The sequence below is a fragment of the Misgurnus anguillicaudatus genome, chromosome 18 (genome assembly GCF_027580225.2).
Source record: "Misgurnus anguillicaudatus chromosome 18, ASM2758022v2, whole genome shotgun sequence".
In the NCBI taxonomy this organism is placed as follows: domain Eukaryota; kingdom Metazoa; phylum Chordata; class Actinopteri; order Cypriniformes; family Cobitidae; genus Misgurnus; species Misgurnus anguillicaudatus.
Genome location: NC_073354.2, coordinates 6613216 through 6639916, shown reverse-complemented (window position 1 = coordinate 6639916; position 26701 = coordinate 6613216). Strand labels below are relative to the sequence as shown.

At 36.2% G+C, this 26701-nt stretch overlaps 2 protein-coding genes across 2 annotated transcripts in view; both read right to left on the bottom strand.

The window, feature by feature from the left end:
* Window positions 1-5927, bottom strand: part of dlgap2b (discs, large (Drosophila) homolog-associated protein 2b) — a 41569-nt gene extending 35642 nt beyond the window's left edge. Inside the window, exon 1 of the mRNA XM_073855683.1 lies at window positions 5489-5927. Within this exon, the coding sequence (XP_073711784.1) occupies window positions 5489-5564 (76 nt within the window). The 5' untranslated portion in view covers window positions 5565-5927. The remainder of the gene's footprint in view (window positions 1-5488) is intronic.
* Window positions 5928-19790: 13863 nt separating this feature from the next.
* Window positions 19791-26701, bottom strand: part of LOC141348983 (discs, large (Drosophila) homolog-associated protein 2b) — a 154370-nt gene continuing 147459 nt past the window's right edge. The window contains exon 7 of the mRNA XM_055185430.2: window positions 19791-24229. Within this exon, the coding sequence (XP_055041405.2) occupies window positions 23397-24229 (833 nt within the window). The 3' untranslated portion in view covers window positions 19791-23396. The remainder of the gene's footprint in view (window positions 24230-26701) is intronic.

Sequence of the window (26701 nt, the reverse complement as noted above, 5' to 3'; positions counted from 1 at the left end):
ATGTTTATAAAAAGGAGCAGTCTTTGCTCCCAATAGTTCATATTCAACCACATTTCGATTTAAATAAAGTTGTCCTGTCTTGTGTTTCCCCAGTCCGAGTCTCTTATTTTGAAGTGATGTCTTTGTTCGCCATGTTTGTAGTTTTCTGTAGTTCTTTTGTTTATTGGTTCATGTCTGATTGTCTTGTTATCTTGTTAACCCGCGTGTATATATTGCCCTTGTGTTTCAATTGTCTTTTGGTCAGTCATTGTTGGTTCTTTCTATGCATTAGTATTTTGTCACCATTCTTGAATTATCTTGCTTCTGTTTTGTTTATCTTGTTTCGTGTTTATGAATAAAGTAACTGCATGTGGACGTTACCGCATGACTGACCACATGGGTTAACAAGATAACAAGACACACCTGGGAAGACAATCAGACAAGAAATAATGAACAAAAAAACTACAGAGAACTACAAACAAGGCAAACAAAAACATAACTTCAAAATAAGAGACTCGGACTGGGGAAACACAAGACGAGACTATGACAAAAGTAAGGCATCTTAAACACTGAACTATATGCAAATTTACAATTTCTATTTTTTTCACAGGACATTTAATTTAAGTTATTGTTAAGCAAATTGAAATCACATCATGCAGCTAGATCAGATTATTTCAAATGAACACATATATATATATACAGTACATACATTTAAAACGGCACATCATGTATTTAAAATGACAAAAGGTCAGTACATTAATCAATATTTGACCAGAAGAGCATTTGTTTCATGACATTAAACACTTATTCTGAATGATTTTCTCATCAGTACTGTATCTCTCATAGAGACCATGATTTCTTTTCCAATTTCTATTTGTCTTATCTGACAACTAAAGGATCCAAAATGCTTAATATAATCTGCATCATTCATTTGAGTTAAGGTTTATTAGAAAGAGCCTGTAAGATTCAGACTGTAAGAACACCATTCAGAACATAATCATTAGTAAATATACAATACACTTCAGAACAGTTCAAACTTTCATTTTAAATACATCTGAGATAAATTAAAAGTATGGTATTTTAAAACAAAGCAATTATTAAGAAAAATAAAAGAAAGAATAAAAACAATAATTTTTTTAAAACAAGCATTGTTTGCTAATCTTCAAAACAACAAATAAAAAAAATGCATGAATGAATGAATGAATAATCAAAAAAGGGCGAGAATCAACTTTTCACAAAACAAGTAAATATAAATAACAACTTAAACTAGAGAAGTAACACAACAGGCATGACATTTTCATGATTACATTTGAAGATTGCTTAAATAAAATATGTACTGTAGCAACAAAAATGTGGCATTCATTTATGAGCATTCAAGCAATGGATGAAAACATACAAACTAATAAAGATCAGTGCTAGTAAATGAATAGGTAAATTTCACAATCATCAGAATCAAATTTTATTTTCAGTTCCTTCATAACTGGAAAAGCATTTAAAATTCACCAGTGGCAGTTCATTGGCATTCATTGAAGATTCCTGTAAGAACATCGCTCGATCCTGAATGTTTCGTCTTAGTCGTCTTGATCGTGTGCGTATGGGCTCTTACAGTGTGTAAAGTGTTATGTTTGTGACATGCATGAGGGATTTCAATGGTATGAAAGTTGGAAAAGTAGAAGGTGATATATTTTACAGTGTTAGTGTTAATAGAAATATCTCTATATGAAGAGTTTGGTTCCAAAACGCAATAAATCCATTTTGACTAATTTCGGTAATAATTCGTTTTCTATACCAAGAAAGTGAGAAGATGAAAACTATTATTTTCTGTTACAAACTTCCACATAGCATTTTAGATTATTATAACAAATCCTTAATTTGATTTTCAACGATTTATTATAAAAACTGATTAAAACTAAGTTGTTTTTTTTCAAAATTCTATAAATCTATAGAATCAATATATAAATGTTCATTTATCTTTACCATGTTATATTTATTTAGTTGACTAGCAGTAGCCTATACACTAAATAAAAAAATTAACATTAATGGCATTAATCAAAACACTTACTTTGTCATATTAAGAACACTGTCATTGCTGTCATACTTGGGACGCCGTCGCTAAACTTTATTGACAGCGATCAGCTGTAAAATGTTTTGGTCCTGCTCGATTTTCGTTGACTTCGAGTAAAATAATGGAACGTTTTTCATAAGATCCCCTGGGGTCAATGTGTTAGCCTGAGAAAAGCTTGACGCTGTGTGAGAACAAGCAACAGCCAACATTTTTCCTTTGCCCGAGTGCCTCTCGCGTAAATTTTTCGATTTTGATGGCTTATGTTTCTTCAACGCCACAGAAAACCACCACAGGTTTATCAATGTCAACAAAATATTATTTTGTTTGTTTGTTAATCACAAAGTATCAACAGTGGTGCGCTGTTATTTGTTGAGCGGATTTACTGCATTCTGCAGAGAGTATGTCGCGGTTTGGAAACAAAGGGAGAAAAGATGACAGAATAACACGGCGGATATCGGATTTTGCGTAAAATTAGGAATGAACTTTTTACTACTGACCAAAAATTTCAAAATTCAATTTTTCTTACTGTAGAATTATAGCAGCAATTGGTAGGAACCATTTATTAAGTTGATAGTACCAAGTTTTACCAAAAGTGTGCCAAATACGTTTTCCTTCTTTATTAACTTATGTTTAGTCATTTAAATTTGATTTAAACTAGTGAGGAGTTCAAATTGAAAATGTAAGTGCAGAAGGGAATTTTTACAATGTAGGCGGCAACACCAGTCCAAATAACTATGTCTTGCACTTAAACACGTATTTCCTGCATAAGTTACTAAGTTTGCATGAAGACCGCAAGTGTGTGTAGAACTCATTAACTGGACACACTTAGATCTTTGCACACTGAACACCAACATTTTCGTATGCATTTTTCGTTTTCGTTCTCCTTACAATTCGTCACGCACCGAAACCTTGCTCACTGAGTCCAAAAATGCGTATTAATTAATCTCTTATGAAAAAATGAGCAAAACAATATAAATGGAGCTTGCACTACACTCTAAAAAAATAAATGTGCTTCACAATGCCATAGAACAGGGGTGGGCATTCCTGGTCCTGGAGGGCCACTGTCCTGAAAAGTTTAGCTCCAAATCAAAGGGTTTGATTAGGGTTTGATTAGGGTTGGAGCTAAACTTTGCAGAACAGTGGCCCTTCAGGACCAGGAATGCCCACCCCTTCCATAGAAGAACCTTTTCTGCACTGAAAACCTTAATAAGTTGACTCGTTCCCTCAATTCAATTAAGTAATGGGTCTCCCAAAAATGTATATATTTAAGTTCACCTACACTCTCAGAAATAAAGGTACAAAAGTTGTCACTGGGACAGTACCCTTTCAAAAAGGTACACATTTGTACCCAAAGAATCATATAAGTACTTCAAAGGTACATATTGGTAGTTCAAAGATACATGTTTGTACCTAAATGGTACATATTAGGACCTTTTTTAAAGGGTACTGCCCCAGTGACAGCTTTGTACCTTTCTTTCTTGACAGTGTAATTTTGTGGCCACATAGACTGAACTTAAATTAAGTTCACCAACCTTTTCTACAGTGCACTTATTTAAAGGATTAGTCCATTTTCTTAAAAGAAAAATCCAGATAATTTACTCACCACCATGTCATCCAAAATGTTGATGTCTTCCTTTGTTCAGTTGAGAAGAAATTATGTTTTTTGAGGAAAACATTGCAGGATTTTTCTAATTTTAATGGACTTTAATAGAGCCCAACATTTAATACTTAACTCAACACTTAAAGGCGGAGTCCACGATGTTTGAAAGCCAATGTTGATATTTGAAATCACCTAAACAAACACGCCCCTACCCCAATAGAATCTGGACCTTCTGTTGATAGACCCGCCCCACACATACGCAACCCGGCAAGGATGTCGGTTAGTGTCTACTGCACCTTACTGCTGATTGGCTATGAGTGTGTTTTGGTAGTCGGCCCGTCTCCTTTTCCAAAGCGTTTTTCAAACATCGTGGACTCCGCCTTTAATAGTTTTTTTCAACGGAGTTTCAAAGGACTATAAACAATCCCAAACGAGGCATAAGGGTCTTATCTAGCAAAACGATTGTCATTTTTGACAATAAAAATAACAAATATACACTTTTGAAGCACAACTTCTCGTCATGTAGATCCGGTCGTGATACGCCAGCTGACCTCACGCAATACTTCATCACGTCAAGAGGTCACAGAGGACGAACGCGAAACTCCGCCCTAGTGTTTACAAGCGTCTTGAAAGAGGACCGTTCCTACGTTGTTGTATGTCAACTGATACTAATTAATGTCTTTGTGTAAGTTTATTGTTTACAATGGTCCGCAAATGTGAGTTTTATATATGTAACACGTGACCTCCCTACGTCACTACGCATTTACGTTAGGTCGCGCTGGACCGGACCAAGACGAAAAGTTGTGGTTTAAAAGTACATATTTTTTATTTTTCTTGTCAAAAATGACAATCGTTTCGGTAGATAAGACCCTTATGCCTCGTTTGGGATTGTTTATAGTCCTTTGAAACTCCGTTGAAAAAAACTGTCACGTGTCGAGTCAAGCATCAAATGTTGGGCTCTACCAAAGTCCATCAAAATTAGAAAAACCCTGCAATGTTTTCCCCAAAAAACACAATTTCTTCTCGACTGAACAAAGAAAGACACCAACATTCTGGACGACATGGTGGTGAGTAAATTATCTGGATTTTTCTTTTAAGAAAATGGACTAATCCTTTAAGTTTCTCTCATTAAGTTTAATTGGTGTTCATAAAGACTGTCATTTAAGTTTAAAAAAAACTATAATTTACAACAAAAAAACATCAATAATGCTACAAAACTCTAAAATATAAAAAAAACCTTTCAAATCTAAAAAAGTAATGTCAACTTACTATTATTTATCTTAACAAGGGATGAGTTGCTACAACTTATATAATGCAGTTGACTTCTTTCAGTTATAACAACTCATCTTACAGTGAAGAAATTTTATTAACAACTGTTCATATGTCCCATCAGTTGTTATTCTTTGACCAAAATTAAATCATTCAAATGTTATAGGCGCAAGGGCTTGTGGGTATTCCTCACAGCAGTTTGAACTGATCAATCTAAGTTAATTGCACCTGAATGTTTATGTTTTTTGTAAGTTAATAAGTTAAATGAACAAAAAATAGTTAAGTTATGGATCCAAAAAGCCAAATTTTATGATTGCTTGACTTTTTGAGTACAAACAGCATTAGGGCTTTCAGTGTGTCTATATGGTTCTTTAATGAACCTTTAACTAAATGGTTCTTTGAGGAACCAAAAAAGGTTCTTCTATGCCATCGCTGTGAAGAACCTTTCAAGCTCCTTTATTTTAAAGAGTGTATTCACTACGAATGAATGAATGACATGAGCAACAAGCTTGGGTAACTTCAGCACAATACTGTATAATATTTTGTACACCCTTTGTTTTGAAATCAGTACCTACCATCCTGTTTTCCAAGCTGTTCCACGATCATCTGCAACAATCTGTATTTATATTCCGTCTCTTTGTATTCCACCATTTGTGCTGCAAGTAAATCAACTTGTCAGACGCTATTCTAATATATGGCATTCACTTGTACAGTGATTCTAAATTGTCAAAACACCTCTTAAAATGCTTGCCAAGGATGCAATGGCAGAAAATGTAACCTGATCCGAATCTTTATGACGTACGAAAGTTTTGAAGCCAGGATTAATAGAACGTGAGGTGTTTTTTTTTTAAAGTATGAAAATTCGGACTCAGTGTGCAAACTTGTGCAAAGTTGGTCCAGGTAGCGGCATGGGTTCCCATTGTTACTGTAAACAGTAAGTTAATCTCACAGCTGTAGTAAGTAGTAAACTTACAAATAAATTAATCAAAATAATTGTAAAAACAGTTTTGATGCAACTGGTAACACTACAATAAGATTATATTTGTTAACATAAGAAAAAACATTAGCTACTATAAACTAACAATGCTTAATAGTTTTTCAGCATTTATTAATCTTTTTAAATAATGTTAATAAATGCCAATACAATACAATACAATATTTCATTAATTTATGTTAAAACTTTTGATTGAAAAAATATTAGTAAATGTTGAAATTAACATGAACAAAGATTAAATAGACAATAGAAGTATTGTTCTGTGTCAGTTCACAACTGTTTAATAAAGAGCAGTTGGGTTAAAAGTGACCCAATGTTGGGTTGTTGTTATGCAACCATTGGTCATAATAACCCAGCAGTTGGGTTAAAACAACCCAGCATTTGGTCAATCTTAACCCAGTGGTGTGCTCTGTCCAAAATTTACCCAACATGGGTCAAAAATAACCCTTTCTGCAGTCTTTAACTTCCACTTTATGTGTATTTTGTGCGCGTTAAGGGCATTAAGGACAAGACCAAGTGTTAGTATTTGGACAGGTGCTTGGAACTAAGAAGAGTTTTGAGCTAAAAACTTATTTTAGCTAAACACAGCAAACACAAAGTATTTCCAACAAAAGTTGCATATTTAAGATTGACTTATCTTGAGTGGATTTTTGACTGGTCTTATAATAATGCAAGTAGTGTATGTGCACCACTTCCTTAAAATTTGGCCAAAATAAGGCTTCTTAGATAACATAGTGCTGTTTCATTTTTTTAACAGCTATTAAGAGCATGTTTATAACGAAGCTATCTACTGTATTATCTCTTAAAATGCGTCTACATAGGTCTGACACAAAGCCATATTTGCAAAATTTTGTTGTATTTCTCTCAGTCAAGTATTTTTATTATGTGTTTTGTCAACATGAATGAATGTACTGTATGTATTTATGTATGTATGTATAGATGGATGGATGGATGGATGGATGGAATGAATTGTTGATTGATTACTGCAGGTGTATGAGGAGAGGGCCAAGAAGAACTCTGTCGTGTCCAGTCCATCAGAACCCAGAGTCTGTTCCTCTTTCTCTCCTTTCAACATGGAGGTGGAAGACGTGTTTGTGTCGACTGTTGGTGGTGATGTGAAGTTACAGCTACAATCTCAACATACATACATACATACAGTGGCAATGCCCCCATGAATGCAGCGTGGATGTCATCATAGTGTATAATACATGTATCAATTAAAACCATTCCACACATGACATCCCAGATCTTACTCTCCTTTCTCCTTATCCATGACTGCATTATTCATATTAGTACAGTTCACTAACTAATTGTTACAAAGATGCTTCCACTTCATTGGAAAATTAGATCTATTACGATCCCATCATCACAGTTTTACATTTTTTTATTCTTGCATTTTCCACAAACAGGGTACAAAATAGGGCCAGCAACTATCTTAAAGATGTTTATTTATTTTAGTCAGGGAATAGTGATCATCACCCTAATTTGAAGAGTTTAGTTCCAAAATGCAATAAATCCATTTTGACTAATTTCAGTAAAAATTTTCTATATCAAGAAAGTGACAAGATGAAAATCACTATTTTCCATTACAAACTTTCACATATCATCTTTAGGTTATAATAACATCAAAAATTCAAATCCATAATTTGATTTTCAAAGATTTATTATAAAGACTGATTATTTTTTCCGCAAAATGAAATAAATCCACAAGTTTTTTTTCAAAATGCTATAAATTTTTTGAATCAATATATAAATGTGCATTCTTTTTTGCCATGTTATATTCATTTAGTTGACTAGTGGTATACAATGATTAAACATTAATGGCATTAACCAAAACACTTTTTTGACAGCGATCAGCTGTAAAATGTTTTGGTCCTGCTTGATTTTTGTTGACTTTGAGTAAAAAAATCCTCTGGGGTCATTGTGTTAGCATGACAAAAGCTTGATGCTGTCGGGAGGACAAGCAACAGCCAACATTTTTCCTTCGCTCGAGTGGCTCTCATGTTAATTTTTTCGATTTTGATGGCTTGCGTTTCTTCCCCGCCACAGAAAACCCCCACAGGTTTATCAATAAAAGTGTTAATTAAAATGTTATTTTGTTTTTGGTTGTTTGTTGATCATGAGGTACAAAGTAGATGAGGAAAACTAGGATTCTGCGTGTATTCAAAGTGCCACCATTGTTGTTTACAATGTGTGGAATGGTGCACTGTGATTGGTTAAACGGATGTATTGCATTCTGCAGAGAAGGAGGACTGCCGTTTGGAAAAAAGGGAGAAAAGATGACAGAATAACACGACGGATATGTGTAAAATGGAGAATTGACTTTTTAATACAGACCAGATATAATACTGATTTTTGCGTTAACTTATTTTTTTAAATCGCAATTTGGAACCAAACTCTTCATTTATATTTTTTTTATATTCCAGCTGTTTTGAAGTTTTCAATTTTTGCAACCCTGCCAACAAAGTTAAAAAAATCTCTGAATTGTTAAAAATATTTTAAAACCCCTGTGGTTTGTTTTAAAGAGGCCATGGCATGAAAATCTGACTTTTTCCATGTTTAAGTGCTATAATTGGGTCCCCAGTGCTTCTATCAACCTAGAAAATGTGAAAAAGATCAACCCAGTAACTTAGTTTTGGTAAACCATTCTCTGCAAACATGTAAAAAAATAGGTCGTTGAAATTTGTCTCTCCTTATGATGTCATAAGGAGCTCTTATTAATTATAATAATACCACCCCTTAATCTGCACTATCCAACCACAGCACTGCCATTTAGTGCAGAGAGAAAGAGAGAAAATAATTGACAGCACAATTGAGTTTTAATTTCAACAAACCACGCTCATTGTTATCAGTGTTTGCATTTAATCAGCTCATTTGCATTTTAAAGGACACAACCAAAACGGCACACACCTACAAAGTGGCAATTTTAATATGCTATAATAAATTATCTATATGGTATTTTGAGCTAAAACTTCACATATGTGCTCTGTGGACACCAAAGATTTATTTGACATCTTAAAAAAGTCTTGTGACATGGCCCCTTTAACATTATATAAATTTCAACATCAAATTTACAAACAAATGCTAACAGGGTTGCAAGTAAGAGTCGCAAATATAGCGTAAATTTAGTAATTATTTAAAATGATTATAATTATTTAATAAAGGCAAGCTACTTTGACACCAAATGTTGGTCTATTGATTTTTACCAAAATTTAAATTTTTCCTACAATAACGGTGGAACTTGATGAAATTACTCAACACTACAATATTTAAATAGATTGGAGAATAGGGCAATTATTTTGTGTTTCCATCATGCTGCAAAATGAGTGTTTTATAAAGGGAGGAATTTTAAACAGGATTGCAAGAGTGGTCAGGACACAGCAATGTTTATAAACTAGCTTCTGCACTTTTAATGAACTAAAATGTAAAGTCCGTCTCTATAATGCTATAAAGACTAATGTGTACTGTATTTGTGGAAAGTGCATTTTATATATAAAGTTTGCTAAACTGCCAAAATTCACCGCCCAATAGTTTGAACAGATTGCTTGTTTCGTATTGGCAAAATGTGTTCTTATTCTTTCAGTTCTCATAAAAAATAAAAAATGTGGTAAAACAAATGCTCAAAGAAAAATCTGTAATAACAATAATAGTACTGATGTTAAAGAAAACAGACCAAAATATATACAGTAATTATGTAATATGTGCCATAAATGGTGACCATGCAGTCTGTTTTTTTTTCAGACACAAAAATATAAACATTTTGTTTGCAAAAAAGTCCTTTTGGTGTTTTTTATTCTTTTGCAGTTATTCCAGCAAGGCTCTTAGGTGATAGCAATATAAAAGTTTTAGCTAAACTAGATTTATGAAACTGGACAAAACAATGCCATGAAATGAAGCACAACAGGTGTTACAGAAGAGCCCTGTCAGACCTACCGTACATTCTACGCCCCCCAGCTAAGCTACGGGCCCCTAAAATGAAAAAAGGTGATAGCTTAGTAATAGAAAACTGAAAATAAATTAACAGAAAAAGAAAAGAAACGTGTCAAAAAATTCTGCAGTATGAAAGATAAACAACTGTCCCTGACCCATGCATTGTGCCATGCACTCTTTGATGCCAATATATCTGTGTATTCATGTTTTTATGCAAAAAAGGCAAACAAACAAACAGACTTGGAGAAGTTCAAAGAAATGCGTGCAGGTAATGTTTGTGTTTAAAATCAAAATCATAGCAGTGACACAATATAACAATGTTATCGCTGCTTTTGGATTGTTTAAGTATGTAAACCAATTATTATATAAAACAAGCCTGTGAAAATTGTGCAGACACAATCACACCATGCTTTCATTGCTATATTTTCCACAGTGTTATCATAGCTCATCTCACTAGATTAATCTGAATTATAAAGCTGATTTCTATGTGGATTTTTCATTTTCAGTGATCAAAAACATATTCATGTCATTTAATTGTCGATGAACAGCGTGAATAACCCACCATCAATTTGATCATATTCTAATAACGACAATGATGTCAGTTCAGGACCGTGTGAGATCTTAAATGCGTGTCAGTGTCCATCAGGAGTCATTCACGTTCTCATCTAATACAGTGTCTAGAATTTTCGGCTTACAAAAAAATATTATCAAAAAAATAAAGCAAATTTGTAACACTTACTATATATTTTTATGTTACTTTAACTTAAAAAATTAGCTTAAACAATTTCAACATATTGTTTATAAGTTATGTCAACATAAGTTATGTTTTTAAGTCAAAAACCTAAACTTCATGCTGCATTTTTTTACAGTGTGGCTCTCATAACTAAACTAACTGTGTTAATAGCAAACAAGTCAAATTAAGAAGAAAAACGTATCGGTTAAGTATTTAACCATGGTTTCCTTAGAAGGGGAACGAGATGCTGCGTCATGAAATTACACTATGGGAACACGCCAGCAGCTTACGCTCTCGTAAAATCTTTGTACAACTATATGAAGCCCTTATAAAGGTGTGGAGTGATGACGTCTGGAAGGTAAAAAAAGGGAAGTGTAAACATAGCATGTTAGCTTCGAAACGTGGAGCAAGCACTACAGGCACATAGAGTTATGGCCCTTTTGAGGGAACTTCAATGTTGCTTCATGAAATGGGAACTATGGGAACAATAATGCCCACTACACCATAATGTAATGTGTCTGTCCTATAGTGAAAGTGAACCATGCACCAATTCAGGACATACGAACCTGGGAACCGCATCACACACATCTTCTATTGATACCCTTAACAAGAAGGCCTGAGATGAAGCCATACTCCTTGTTGAATGTGCCCTAACTAGCAGAGGTGAAGGCATACACCGCGCACCTCATAAGGTTCAATAGCCTCTATTTACGAATGGATTGACATCCTTTATTAGCAGAGCCAAAATAACTGATCTGATTTCTCCACGAAGACGACCTATTAATATATCCCTGCAAAGCACTAACTGGACATAGCAGGTGAAGTCTTTCATGGTCCGCCGACTCATGAGGAGGAGGAACATAACCCGGTCTCGAGTGAAGAATAGCTTTAATATTTCAAATATATCAAAACTAGATGGGGATATAAAGAGCATCTCTAAATCGCCTCCTCAGTTATCAAAACGTCAGCTTTTGCTTAAGGGATACATGTTTGTCTGACGCTGACGGAAAAGGTTTTAAAACTACTGCCCAGTCCCAAGTCGGAACTCTGGACGTAGACGGAGGCCTCATGCTCAAAGCGCCACACAGGTAATGTAAAACCAAAGGGTGCTTCCCTAAGGAGCCATCAGATAAAGGTACATGAGAGGCTGAAATAGCTGCAACATAAACCTTTAAAGTAGAGGGTGCAAGACCAAGTCTTGAAGAAACTCCACAACTGAAGTCAATGAGCAGTTAACAGGATCTATATGTCTATCACATCCCCAAAGAGTGAAAACCCTCCATTTTAAAGTATAAAGTTTCCTGGTGGATGGAGCTTTAAGCCTGGAATACACTGCAGGATTTTTGCCTCCTATAAGATCATTAGCCTATCACACTGTGCAATATGAATTGTTTAAACTCTGGTACGACAGGCGTGTAGACTGTACGATGATGACACGGAAGCTTCGGCGGCTGCGTCACACGTTAGCGTAACGTCACCAGCATGCGCTCGTGGTAAACAAATACCAGTACGCAGGTCGTAGCAGCAAACACACTGTGCGGTGATCATGCCGAAATTTCTGACACTGTCAGAAAACTATCGTAGGCTATCTTTGGACGCAAGGCCGGGAAAACGGCCATCTATGAACCTCTCTCACTGTAGCACATAGGACCACCGATGAAGAGCCTCGATTACAGAAATTGTTTCGCGATGGCAATCTTTCGTCTGGGACAGCCAATAATTGTGCAGTTTATCACGGGCTTTAGAGTTCAAAATGGTCTCTACAACCTCAGTAAAGATACACTGGTCTATAAGTTCATGCCCTTCAGGGGCCAAACCTATAGTTTCCACATTTCGTTTCCACAGTTAGAAGATCCCTCCTTAGGGGAATCTCCCTAGACGGGCCCTCAGATCCAAACCACACTCTGGCTGGCCAAAATAGGGCTACCAGAATTAAATCGATCCCTTCTGTACCATAGCGTCCAAGCCCAACAGGGCTGGATGAGACAGAGAAAACCATAACTGGGTTGTCTCTCGGGATACGAACAGGTCTACTTCCGCTCGACCGTATCTCTCCCAAATCTGCTTCAACTTCTGTCTCGAAAGGATGTCTGCTCCCACATTCTGGACACCAGGGATACAAGTCGCTCTGAGTGACAGAAACTTCTCCTGGGTCCAGAGAGGAATCTGATGTGCCAGTCTGCACAAAGGGCACGACCTCAGGCCACCCTTATGATTTATATACAAGACCACTGTCGTATTGTCTGTTCTCACCAGAGCATAACGGTCTCTGAGGACTGGGAGGAAGTAGTGAAATGCTTAAAGTACAGCTAACATATCTAGATATCTGCCTATGCCTATGATATGTGCCTATAAAGATGTTGCACTCTCCACAGTCCCCTGGTTGAACGGCCTTCCACAACCGCTTTGCAGCCTGTGAGGGACGGATCTATTGAAATGATTACCCTGCGACATTATGCCCCTAGTGTCAGGACCTTGTTCAGGAACCTGACATTTTTCCATATTTTCAGGGAATGAAGGCACCTGCACATTACTCTGATTATTCGAAATGGGTTGCCCCTCAGGGAAAACCCTTTGCTTTTGACCCACCACTGCAGCATCTGCAGCAGACCAAGTGTCCTTAGGACTATTGGGACAAACCTGTCCTAAAATATGGTACTGGCCACAATAATACTAGCAGTCAGCATATGAAACTGAATTTCCTCAGAGAACAGTTAAGATGTCTGAGTTTTAAAATGAACCTCAGCCCACCACTTTTCTTAGAAAATATGAAGTACCGGCTGTAGAACCCGGACTGACTCTCTTGGAGGGGGGAACATCTGTATGGCCGCTTTCTCCAGCAGAGATAACACCTCTTACTCTAACACCCACGCTTGTGCGGGGTCCAGTTTGGCGGATAAAATCCCTCTGAATCTTAGAGGATGAGAATCAAAATGAATTATATCATCTCTCTGTATCATTTGTAACAACATTGTGTCATGCTAAGCAGATTCATGGAAAAACTGCACTAATGCAAACAAAGGTTAGCTTGGGGTGTAAGGTGTGTGAGTTCGATGCCCTGAAGAAACTACATGGCAGGAGATGGTTGAACTAATTTAACCACAGTGTTTTGAATTAGATTACTAGTTCTACAACATTTCTGGGTAGAAACAGATAAACTAGCGTGTCCTGAAGCATCATAGACGACAGGGTTTGCAAATTGATTACAATTGGGTCCAAGTTCGATGCCCTGATGCAACAACATGGCAGGAGGCAGTCAAACTAATTTTACCACAGTATTTTCAAACAGATTACTAGTTCCACAACATTTCTGGGTAGAAACAGATAAACTAGCGCATCCTGAAGCGTCGGCTCACCAGCACAACAAGCCATTTCCAAGTGGGTTATCTTGCTTGTTTCATTATTTTCCATGGTTTTTTCTGCCACGTAACTGTGATGTCTACTTGTAAAAGGTCTATAGTTGTACAAAGATTTCACGTGAGCGTACGCTGCTGGCATGTTCCCATAGTGTCATTTCAGGGAACTGCGTTCAAGTGTCAGTTTTGTACAGTTACATTCTTGTTAGCAAATCAAATGTCCAATGCAAGAGTGTTGATTTGGTTTGAACATGCAGAGGGGACATAATATGTTTAATCCTTGAGTAATATTGGGGGCTGAACTTTACTGGAGTCTATGACTCAGATACAATTTTTGGTAATGAAGCTTTTTTTGGTTATTACAACAAATAATGCATTGTTAATCGAAATAAGCTTTATACCATAAAAAATATGCAGCATTCTTTCAAACCAGCTCATTTTTTATGTTACTTTAACATACAAAAAAGTAAAACAATATCAACTTGATTTTAAAAGTTATCGCAACTTATCACAAGTCAAAACTTAAAATAGTTTTTAAAAAAGTGTAATGATGTTATTTATTACTTCTTCAGATAATTAATTAAATCCAATAGACTTACTCAGTGGCAGAAAAAGTCTGACCGTGGGTTCACACCAGCTGCGTTTGAGGCGTCAAAATCGCGTCTACCGCGTCTAGTTTGCCGCTTTAATATTTTGAATGCATCCGCTCGTCTAGACCGAAATAGACGCGCGGAAAAAGCAAGCATTTGACGTGCATCAGAGGGGAAATCTGCTTCTTGTGGGAGGGGCAAGGTTGTCTGTTTGCAAGATGGCTGATGTTGATCGTGCATTCATCAAGAGAGTTTCCGGTTTGTATTTGGTCACATTACTATAGGGGGAAAATACGACAGGAATGCCGCGGATCGATAAACGTCACGTGTCCTCACTGACACTCTTCCAAGCGAGGTCCTTTTTATTCCCGTCTCTATAGAATTAAGAACTTGTGTCGTATAGCTCCGAGTGACTGCTTACGGACAATATCAAGCGTTCCTTCATGTTGAATGAGTGACTCCGGGCGGGGCTGCGCCCACAGCAGCAAGCCGGCTTCTGATTGGTTAACTCGGCGCGAAAATCCGCCAAAGTTTAAACTTTTCAACTCGGGTGTCAGCAACAAATGTGCGTAAAACGCAAAATCCACAAAAAGCACCATTCACGCGTACCGGGCCAGACGCTCAATTCACACCATTCGCGCAAACTAGATGCGCGAATGAGGCAGAATCGTGTCATCCACGCAGCGCTAAACGCCTCATTTGCACCGCGAGACCTCCAGACGCGCGTCTTCACATTTACTTAACATTGAAATCACTTGCGCTTGATGCCTCTACTGCGGCTGGTGTGAACGCAGCATGACAAAGTCAGCAAAGTCACTATACTGTACTGTACCTAGCAAAGGGTCGGTCGGAGTACTGACACGCTGTTTGTCTAAAAGTCTGCTGAAGCCGCAATAACCACACTACAACTATACTGAAACACTTCTTGGCTTCTGCAACAAACTTTGGAGACACACAAACCTTTAAGAAAAGGGATGACGACAAAATGTTTTTAAGGGTAACTCTGCAGGTGAACGAGTTCAATTCTCAATCACAAATCCATATTTAATGTTACGCAGTTACAGGGCTTTTGCTACGAAGGGGACCCTAAGAGATCGCCTCTGATTTATTATCTTCAAAAAAGATCTCTACGGTGATTTATTATCTTCACTCGTAAGCCACTAGAAAAGGCCAAGAGGAATAGACACCAGGTCCAAAATGCTTAAATTGTGGTATAAAAATAAATCTAAAATTATATAAAATTAAAAATCAGTAAACATTACCTTTCTAAATGTGTACACATTTATGTTTAAGATCCCTGCAATACATTAAAATTAGATGTTTTATTTTGTCTATTAAAACGTATAGAAATTGCATGTACTGTATCCATACAAACACAAACCTTGTGAATTTAGCATTTACTACGCAGAACAACATATTGGCCAGCGACCTGCATGTGGTGTACATCACAGAGCTTAAACCAAATGAACCAGATTTATTATATTGTAAGATTTACTTTCACAAGAAATTAACCTTGAAAACTTTTTTTTTAACACTGTGCCGTTGCTATAACCCCACATAAAGTTTTGATGTCAAATGATAAAAACACCTTCACAATCTGTTTCATATCTGTTTAGCAATACAGTCTTTTATATGTATCTCTGAAAATAAAACATAAGGCATGTATACATTGAACAATACAAACAAAATAAGAAAACTCAATTAAAAACACATCAAAATCACAGTTTGAAGCACATAAAACAGATTTGGGACCATTAATGAGCAACAAAGTTTCAGGCAGTTTCATAAAAATAAAATAATATGATCTTGACAGCCGTTTTTACTATTGGTAAAATTCCGCTCCTTTAAATAACAATGAAACTTGAATAAATAAAACATCTGATAAAGAGAGGGCAAAGGATTTCATGGTAGTTTTGGCATTAAGTTCAGAGCAAGCTACATTTTTTGTACCTTTTAGGCGTTTTTAAACCTTTGCATCTAGATTGTACAACTACAGAGGACATGTTACCGTTTTCTTTAATACATTTTTCTCAAATATTTTATGGAATTAACAATGGTAAAAAAAAATGCAGCTGCTACTCGTAAACAATATGAATTAGCGTAACAAATGCAAATAGTAATATCATCATTTTTAACAGCAATAAAAGAGGCAAAACGTTACAATAAATGCCTGAGATTCATGCAAGGTGTGTAAGAAAAAGTCTTCATGGTGGCCCTTTAAGTGCCACCGAAGAATGAAATGAACACATGCCGTACACGAAAAACACAGGACTTGCATAGAATGAATGATAAACGCTGCACATCATCAGCACCTTTAAACAAACATTGTTTCATTCCCTGAACACATCTCTCTCTCTCTTTTAGCAAATCAAAAACATGGGAGATTATATCTGGAGCTATTCATCTTTATATTGCACGTCTATAGGCCTGTTATATCTGTTTCAAAAAAATAAACATATTAAATATTGTGTTACAAGAAAGTAGAAGCTCTTGTCAATAGAAATGAACAACCTGCTTAGTGCAGTAATAACCATTTAATAATATGTCTATGTTGAACAGTTCTTAGGTCCTTCGAAACACCAAGATAAATAATGCATCATACACACATGATGCAGGTCAAATGCTTTATCCAGTCCCTTTAATTAAAGTGTTTTTGTGGCTAAAACCCATCATCAGGTAAAGCATCACATGTATCATATCAGATACACACTGTGGAGATTTACAGTATGATGTAGTCTTTGTTTAAAGATCAAAAATGTATACACTATCGGTCAAAAGCTTAAAGTAACTTGATTGAAATGGATGGCTTTCTTTTTTGGAAGCCAATAAGAGCCCCGATTAGATGGGAACTCCTTAAAAAGCATCTCAGGTTGAGACCTCATAGCCACACATTTTTACAATTGTAGCCAAAGGCTGACTGCCTAAAGATGCTAAGGTTTATTTTAAATGGTGGAAGCAATAAAAAAATAACCCCAAACTTTTAACCAGTAGTGTATATGCAATTATTCATCTCCGATTGAATAATCTTTGATTTAAACCAACTTTTTGTAAACGGTTAGAAATAAGCTATAAGCCACTATGATGAATCAATCTTTGTCATATGCAACAGGACAAACATAAGCAAGATTCAGTGGGGATGAAAAATGTTTAAGAATGACATCACTAGTGATGACGGCATCAGTACATTCAAACCAGACCACTTTGTAGGAGACAAAGCAAAAACATCGGACAATATACAGTATTTAAAGCCAAATATCTGGCTGGGCTCAGTAGTTAAAAAATAAAAACAACTACCAGCATGTCTTACAAATAACAAAAAAAAGCATAAAAACTCTTGACAGCTGGACCGTTGTTTTTATGAATGTTGTGGATTAATACAAATAAAAGAGATTTTTTAAATAAATAATAAGCTGATATAGAACAACCAAAAGCATGTGATGGATGTTAAGACTGTAATGTGAAATGATACAGAAAATGTCACTTGACAGCAGATGAAAAAGCATGTCTATAAAATGAAGTATGCATTTCTTTCATTGCCTTTTCTTATTTAATGAAAGCTTTTTTAACAATTCAAGGGCAATATGCTAATCATTTTGCAATATGTTAAATTAAAATAAATATATTTCGATGTAGAATGAATGTTGTCACATACTCAAAAACAGTGGTACCGGGACAAAAATGCTATAAAACAGCATCGATTTGATCAATCTTGTTACTTTTAATGTAGTTCTGGTTGTGTTTTCCCCTTACGGCAGTGACTTCAAATATCCATAAATTGTTTAACAGACAAACATTGCCTTCAACTTTGGCATGATAAGATGTTTTTCTCGTAAAGAAAATAGTTTCATACAGTTTTGTTTTAAAATAAACTACTTAAACTTAGTACATAAAATATATATTGTATTAGCATATGTTTCTCCAATTATATTTGAACCTAATACCTATTATATTTAGGATAAATGAAAATCTCACAGTGTTATTTTATTATAGTGGCACATGGAGATTGAATGTCCTGTGAGGAATCGCCTTGCAACATAAATAAATGTGTTATGGTTAATAATTCAATTCAATACCCCTTTTGAGCATGAACATTTTATAAAACTGGTCCCAAAATGCTGCGTGTGTCCCGAAGAAGAGACTCGTTCAGCTAATCCTGAAAATGTAATTGGGTAATGAAAAATGTTTAAAGGAGAATAATAAAAAAGAAAAAATCAAAAGATAAATAAATGATGGAGGAGGAGTTTATGTATGTATGTTTTATATTCTCATGAGTTCAAGCAAAGTTAGAACGTACAAAACTAAAGTAGTGCTGAGCGATAATCTTTTTTTATAACTTTTATAGAAAAATAAAACACGATATGCCTTAGGAAATTAAATTTTACTGAGTAGACACTATATAGTTATTTTATATAATTGTGTTCACAGATGCATATATTATAAATTAGTATGGAAAGAAGCACTGGATCATACATTTTTAGCACTTTTTCACTATGAGGCCGAACCGTACGGGAAGGAACGGTTACAGTTACGTTTCCACCTGAGCCATGGTTTGGCCCAACTACAAACCATTTTTGGCTCTGTATTCTCAGCACGGTTGTCTAATGCTACTATCGGATCAACAGTGGAAAATTAACCCATAACCGTACCGGCTCAGTCACGAACACAACGAGAACGGTTTGGCATGGCGATGGACAAGCGTCTTTTAAAAGCGTCTTTAATATAAAAATTATATATACAGAGTCTACAAGAAATGTGTCTGTGTAATCATAAAACATAACTTGTAGTATATTATTTAACATAACATATAAATCGAATATAATTCAGAATTAAAGCCAAAGTATCTGAAAAGCACCTAACAAGGTGATTCACGTAATGACACCGCAATACCTGATTTAATATTCACTACTAGATAACAGTCAATCGAATGATAGAAAATAAGTCCATAGTTTTAATTGGGACTTATTGTTATTTCTCTCAATATTCTTGCACTATTTCCCTCTCAAACGCGTAATTACAACTGATGCTGGTGTAACAAACAGAGTTTATACTTGTGATTGTGAGTCGAATGAAATCCAGTAAGTACACTCAATCAATTTATTTAAGCTACATTTAAACAAAAGTTTTTTTTTTACTTTACTAATCTTGAAATTGATTTGTTTAAGATATATATATATATATATATATATATATATATATATATATATATATATATATATATATATATATATATATATATATATATATATATATATATAAAGTAAGGAATAATTGACGATGGGCCTTTGAATTATATGCTGTTACACCGTGGGTGTGCATTATTTTTGAATAATTCAAAGGACCAATTATGGTCAATAATTCCACTTATACCACAGTTACTAAAAATAATGCTTGGGTGCTTATTTTTAAGACATTTTAAAGGTTAGGTGTGCGGTTTCTCAACCAATCAAAATAAAGTATTCAACAGCCCTGTGGTATAATACAACTTAACAGCTTTTAAAAACAACTCCCTATTATGAGGTTATTTTATGGAAATAATATTTTGTAATGCATCTTCAAGCTTGTCACATGACACCTCACAGTATGACTGATCAGTTTTATTTTAGACTTTACCTCTTATTTAAATATACCATTAACTAAATATCTCAATTTTCACACTCTAACAAATTACCCCCCCCCCCCAAACTAGAGTCTCCTATTTCTGCTATTTCCAGCCCTGATTACAACAATAATTCTGTTTTAGTTGTCTTTGTATGAGAGCTGTTTCTTATAAAGGCAAGTCGTTTTATATTACACTTAAGGCTGAAGTATTGTCCATTTTTAGCGCGTATACGAGAGTGCGCGTGCATTGCACGTGACGCAATTTTCATCATCAGAACGCAGGCACATTTTTAAAAACCTTGCGTACAGGTGTACGTAGCATTTTGTTTACGAGAGGTATTGCAATTTGGCAAAATGTGCATTCATCGAACGTTAGCACACTTGAGTCAAATGAACTATGCTTTGCAAGGTTGTGCGTTCGACTGTGCGCGTGCATTCGCGTACACATAAAAACACACTATACTCCGGAATTAAGCATACTAAATGTGTGTGCTCAATATTTTAGAGGCGATTGTTGTGCACTGTAAAAATTAATATCAAATCAACATATATTTTTATGTTACTTCACTTTACTGCAACAAATTAAGTTAAAGAATTTAAACTTGTTTAAAAAATTTATGTTAACTTATCACAAATCAAAACTAGTATAGTACTATATAAAATATTAGGTTTAATTGACTTTTTACTTGAATTGACATTTTACTTCAAACGTGTGGTAATACAGTAAATCTGCAGAAAATGATGCCATTTTTGTGTCCTTGTGTATTTTTGAGTCTGTAATACAAATACATATTTTAATTGTTTGATTTTTCATTGTTTTGTCAGGTATGTCTTCATGCGTCATTAAATTTATGTGCAATATTTAAACAACATTCGTTGTGTAACTGAAATGAAACATTCTTTCCCTATGTAATTTGTTTTTGCATTTTCTGTCCCCCTTACACTGTGTTGTTTTTCCTCTTTAAAAGTACAGTAATGTCTCGATCTTTCTGACATCATATTTAAGGGAGTTAGATAATTTTTTAACCAAATGATTAAGACAGAGGTGAGTTTTGATTACAGTCTTTATCAGCATTTCATTATTTTACTAATGAAAATGATCACGTTGTGTGGTTTTTGGACTGATAGCATTTTGAATGTAAAAGGGTGAGCAATTGATATGTTTTCTATTATAATGTGTGACTTATTATTTCATTTACATATAGTGACATAATATAAATATTTATAAATAATAAATGGAAGTTGTACAGTACCACTCAGCACTACTTGTAAATAGTCCACCGATTATATACTAGTTAGCAATTACACCCTTTAAATCAATTGGTGGCTAAAGATCTACTGTTCTGGTATGATTTTGTTTCCTTTAAGGGTACGGCATGGGTTGTGTGTGAAAATTAAAATGTCATTATTATTTAATGATTTAATGATGCATGTATATGCGACTCTCCTGGCCATGTTTGTCATCTAGCACTAATAAAAGCATGAAAATGCTTTAAATTAAATGCATGAAAAGCAAAAGCAGTGTGTGACATCTATTCAACATCATTATAGCTATGAAAAATAGTGGGGTCTAAAAATCAGAGAGCTGAATTTGAGTATTTCTGGTTAAATGACAGCATGCGCTCAAAATCAGAACCTGTTATTTCATGTTGCGTTAGCCTGATATGAGAATGCTTCAAACAAACTCGTGTGCGTTTCAAAAGCAAAAAAATCTGCCTATATGTGCAATGGAGTTAATGCTTATATGGTTAGTGACCTATGCAAAAACTCAAACACAGTATTCATACTGCAGGTCACAAAATTGTATTATGGTCTTATGCAGGGTTCACACCAGACGCGGTAGACGCGGCAAGCGCGAGTGATTTACATGTTAAGTCAATGCAAAGAGGCAATTAGGCAACCTGCGGCACGGTACATGCGGTAAGCGCAAATTGAGCATTGTCACGGGAAATGCGCAAGTTGAAAAATCTGAACTTCGACGGATTGCCGCGCCGCGTTAACCAATCAGGACCTTGCTGTAGTAGTGACGTGATTACAGGAAGCGAGTGGAGTCTCAGCGGAGTCGCAGAAGCCCCTCCCATGACGTGAATTTACATGTGAATGACTAGAATTTCACGCACGGCTTTCACACATGAATGAAGCGAGTAAACTCAAATGTTCAAGCGTCCAACTATGCACAAATGCGCGTTTTGCTCCCTCTACCGCGGCTGGTGTGAACGCACCATTAGACTTTTGGACCCCACTGTAACTTAAAAGTAAACAGAAAGAATGGGAATTTGCCGGATTGAAATATACTTTAATGTTGTTGTTTACTTGGTCTATTGGTATATTTACACGACAACAATTATGCGAAAAACAGATATGTTTATCCTTTGCGCTTTAAAAAAAAATTGTGTACACACCACGTTGTCAAAGCAATCCACGCAGATCCGAAAAAATGACTAAAAACAGTAGTTGGCGACGTTACTTTGTAAAGAAACGCCCATGGGCACATACTATATGCATTTTTTGACAAAGCGACCAACTTTTTTGTTCGGAAAGACAATGGTGGAGGTTTATTTATTACTACAAGGACTATTAAGCGCCAACATTTTGTAAACTTAGCGTTAAAAGAATCTTGATTCGCACAAACACAGTCCTGTAGGCCACCATTGTTGATATGGTTGTCAAGTATTTGTGCATGCCTGTAGACTGAACGCAGAATATTCAAGCGCATGATGTCAACATTTTCACAGGTTTTTGGCGATTTTCTAAAAAATGTGCACGTTTAACATTTTCAGGACCTAATTGAACAGCCAAAACGCATAAAACATTTTCCAATTTTGTATGTAAAAGCTGTCGTGTAAACATGGCCAATGTTAAAAAACGAATGAATTAGCCAAACAGTGATGTTTTATCCTTCCATAGTATTTATAACTTGTGGTCAGATGAATTGGGGAGATCTTTCTTATCACTGTCACACAAGAACTTTGCTTTACCCATAAACAAAACACAGTGACATTCAGATGAATAGCGACATTGCTTACAAGACATTCATGAATCAATTATACATTGATGTAAACACATTTGATGATGATCTGGCACAGCAAATGGTTTAATCTAGAATGGCTACACTATCCCTGTTATGTCAAAACAGCTCACATCGGCTGTTTTGAGCCAAGCTATTATCTTTGCCCAGAGGAAAGGGACAAACACTTAGCTCCCCTATGTTCTCTGGCTGCAGGATACATGGGGTTCATTGAGAAGGTGTGGTAAACGCTTGGTCCGGGGTGATGAGTATGATCAGAATGACAGCGACAGGTATGACATTGGTCCACTAGTGTACTTTCGGCACCATAGTTCAAGGCTAGCGCTTCTTTGACCATCCGCTCGACCGCAGTTCTTCTTTTTCCTGCCAGTGTCTAATTTGGACTTTCCCATCACCGTGGATAACGGTGGGCCTGTGGGTCTATCGGGACTGGCGGGACTCGTCGGGCTGTTGGTGGACGTGGTTCCTTCGGGAGTTCCTTCGGTAATCTCGATGCAGGGGGGCTCCATCAGATCGAAAATGCTGAAGGCAGCCGGTTCAGGCTGACACATTACCGAGGCGTCCGCAGTGTTTTGTCTCACCAGACCGTTAGCGCCGGTCTGGACGCCAACGGATACCCGATCGCCGGACTGGGTGGAACTGGTGCCGGCGGCTGGTTCTCGGCACATGGTCCACATGTTATAGCACTGGGTGAAGTTAAAGAAGTTGCTGTTGAAGGTCTTGAGCTCTCCACAGACGTCCCTGCGCAGCTCAGCCAGCTCGTAGCGCATGGCGGAGATCTCCTCCTTCCACTGCATGTTGAAGGCGGCCACCATGTTTGCAGATTCTTTAAAAGCCTGAATGGCCTGTGGGGCGGGAGGGTCCGGCGGGGGCTGGGAGGGTGGCGGACATGGGACTCGGTAAGCGTGCGTGGAGGTAGGAGGAACGGAGATTGCCGTAACTGTGGAACTGGTGCTATGTTGACTACGCGCAGCGTTTTCTCTCTCGAAGCGCTCAATTTCTTGATATGCCGAAGAGCTGGCGTCATCATCTTCCTCAATCATATCCTCATTTAGCAATGAGGTGCCCTCCATTGCATCATACCCCTCTGAAAGACAAATTTGAATATATAGATATGGAGAATTCAAAGGGATGAATTTTGGAAAACCTCTAATGTCAACACTTGGTTATGCGAATGTGTTTCATACAGTGTATCTATATGTCAGCAGTATGTGAGTAAAGACCCTGCAGACAAAGTTTCCAAATAGCTATTGAATAATTCCTGAGGGTAACTTTAGGAAATGTCATCAAGTACGAAGGAAGACAAATTAGTTTTCAATTCGATATTAATAATAAGTGGGAGGGGAAATAGTAGTGGGGCAGCAAATTTATTTTACTGTCTTTTTGCAAATTAACTGCAGTTTGGCAAATCTATTCTATTGTAGGCAAACTAGTAGGAAAGCATGTACTACTAGTAATCTTTCAGTACTTCGGTCTTCAGTATCACCAGCTGTGTTTACATGGAACCTACTTATTAGAAATAAAAGTATCATGTAACCGCATAAATTTGAATAATTGGGCTAAATCCTGGGGTGTGGTTTCTCTTGTGGATGCGAAGGTAACACTTCCCCGGAATCAAAATATTGCAATATTGAAGGCATAATTAATAAAAATCTGGTTATTGGTGCTATCCTTTCATTAAAGGTGCCAAAGAATGCATTGAAATAATCAGTTAAATTGTTCTCTGATATCTACATAGATGGTATGTGGCTTTATTAAGTGCAAAAATAATCCAGAGATAGTTTTGAATGAAAGAAATTATCTATTATTACCTTATTTGAAAGGGTCATGAATAATAATGTTGAGCTCTGCTCTGATTGGCTGTTTCTGAGAGCAGCTCCTTCAGTAGTTCTGTGTGTGTGTAAACAGATCTTATGTTTGAGTCTGTATCAGACGAAGATATAGATTTTGAGGACTAATTCATTGTTTGGAGATTGTTAATGGACGTTTCTGGGGTGCGTTTCCCAAAAGCATCGTTAGCCAACGAACATTGTAAGTTCCATCGTTACTGTCATCGTTCAACGATTTGGTGTTTCCCGAAACCATCGTTCAAACAAACATTCGCAAACTGCATCGCTAACTTGTGACATTGGAACAACAGCTCTTCACCTGTCGTTAGAAGCATCGTTCCTTGTTATTATTATATGTCGACTTACGTTGATCATGATTTTGAACAAATTAAGCAAAAAACATGTAGTACAGTCTATATCCATCATTCTAAATATATAAAAAATTTATTTAAATTTGCAAACAGAATGAAAGCGCTGCATTTGAAAACTGCGCATGTGCTCAGTTTACGAGCTTTAAGACCCTGGGGAATCCCCTGGGAGGAGTGACGTAAGAGGGAACTTACTCGTGAATTAAATATCTTGAAAATAAACAACAGATAACTAAATCACGATAACAAAATCAGTCTTCCGATGCAATATGTTATTTACAGCAATAATCTGACATTAAATCAATTTGCACAGATTAATTAGTACTTCACTTCCTACGTGACATCATCAACTATGTTGTTAAACCAACATGGTTCAAATGACGAATGTGCGACAAACATACTATGCTTTCGGGAAACAGTCATGACAAGGTAGTTCGTTTCTCCAACGATGCATCGTACTATGGTCGTTCAGCAACGAGTTACGTCATTGTTTGGGAAACGCACCCCTGAGTGGTGAGTTTGTGTTTTTTTCAGTATGGACCTGCAAAACGCAACTGTAACGTCAATAGTAGAATTTCAGCTTAAACACTAGCATATAGCATTAACTAGCATACAGCGCTAACTCAACAGCAGTCACAACTATGTTTTATCATTGTACTTAATTTAATGTATAATTTAATGTTGGGGGCGTACATCTCGACTGTAACGTCACTGTTGTTGTTATATTGAGATTGGTCTGTTTTCCAGCGGTCTTTTGCATGCGTTTACATAACAAAGAGGAAACAATCGTGTTTGAGGTTCACGATATGTCATTAACATGTACAGAACTCTTATTATTCAACTATGCCGAGATAAATACAGTTTTACATTCTACGGCACCTTTAAGAAAACATCCGCCATGTATACGCTTTCTGTGCGTGACGCAATAATGTCAACGTTTTGCGTGACAAACATGATAATTGCAAAATCAAGGAAAATAAGCACATATTAGAGGTTTGTTCTCTTGTGACATCGTTTTTAGTGTTCATGAAATAATGAATAATTTCCTTCTGAATACAACTAAAGGTGTAAACAAAGCTACAGTGTTTTACTCACATACATTGAGATTTGAGATGTGTGTTTACACTGCCTTCTCGCTCACGTCAATGAAGATCTATTCTGTTCTGCCTTTTGATCTCTTCGCAGCATGCCAGTAAACTTACTATCTTTTAAATCACCAAGCGTTAATTTAAAGGGTTTCCGTCTCAGCGCTTTTTTGTTTTAGTGCAACAAAAAAGATGAAAAGGCAATAAAAGAATGTCACTCAGTCATTCAGACAAGGAGTTATGAACCCTATTGAATATGTAAAGAGGCCATCTATTG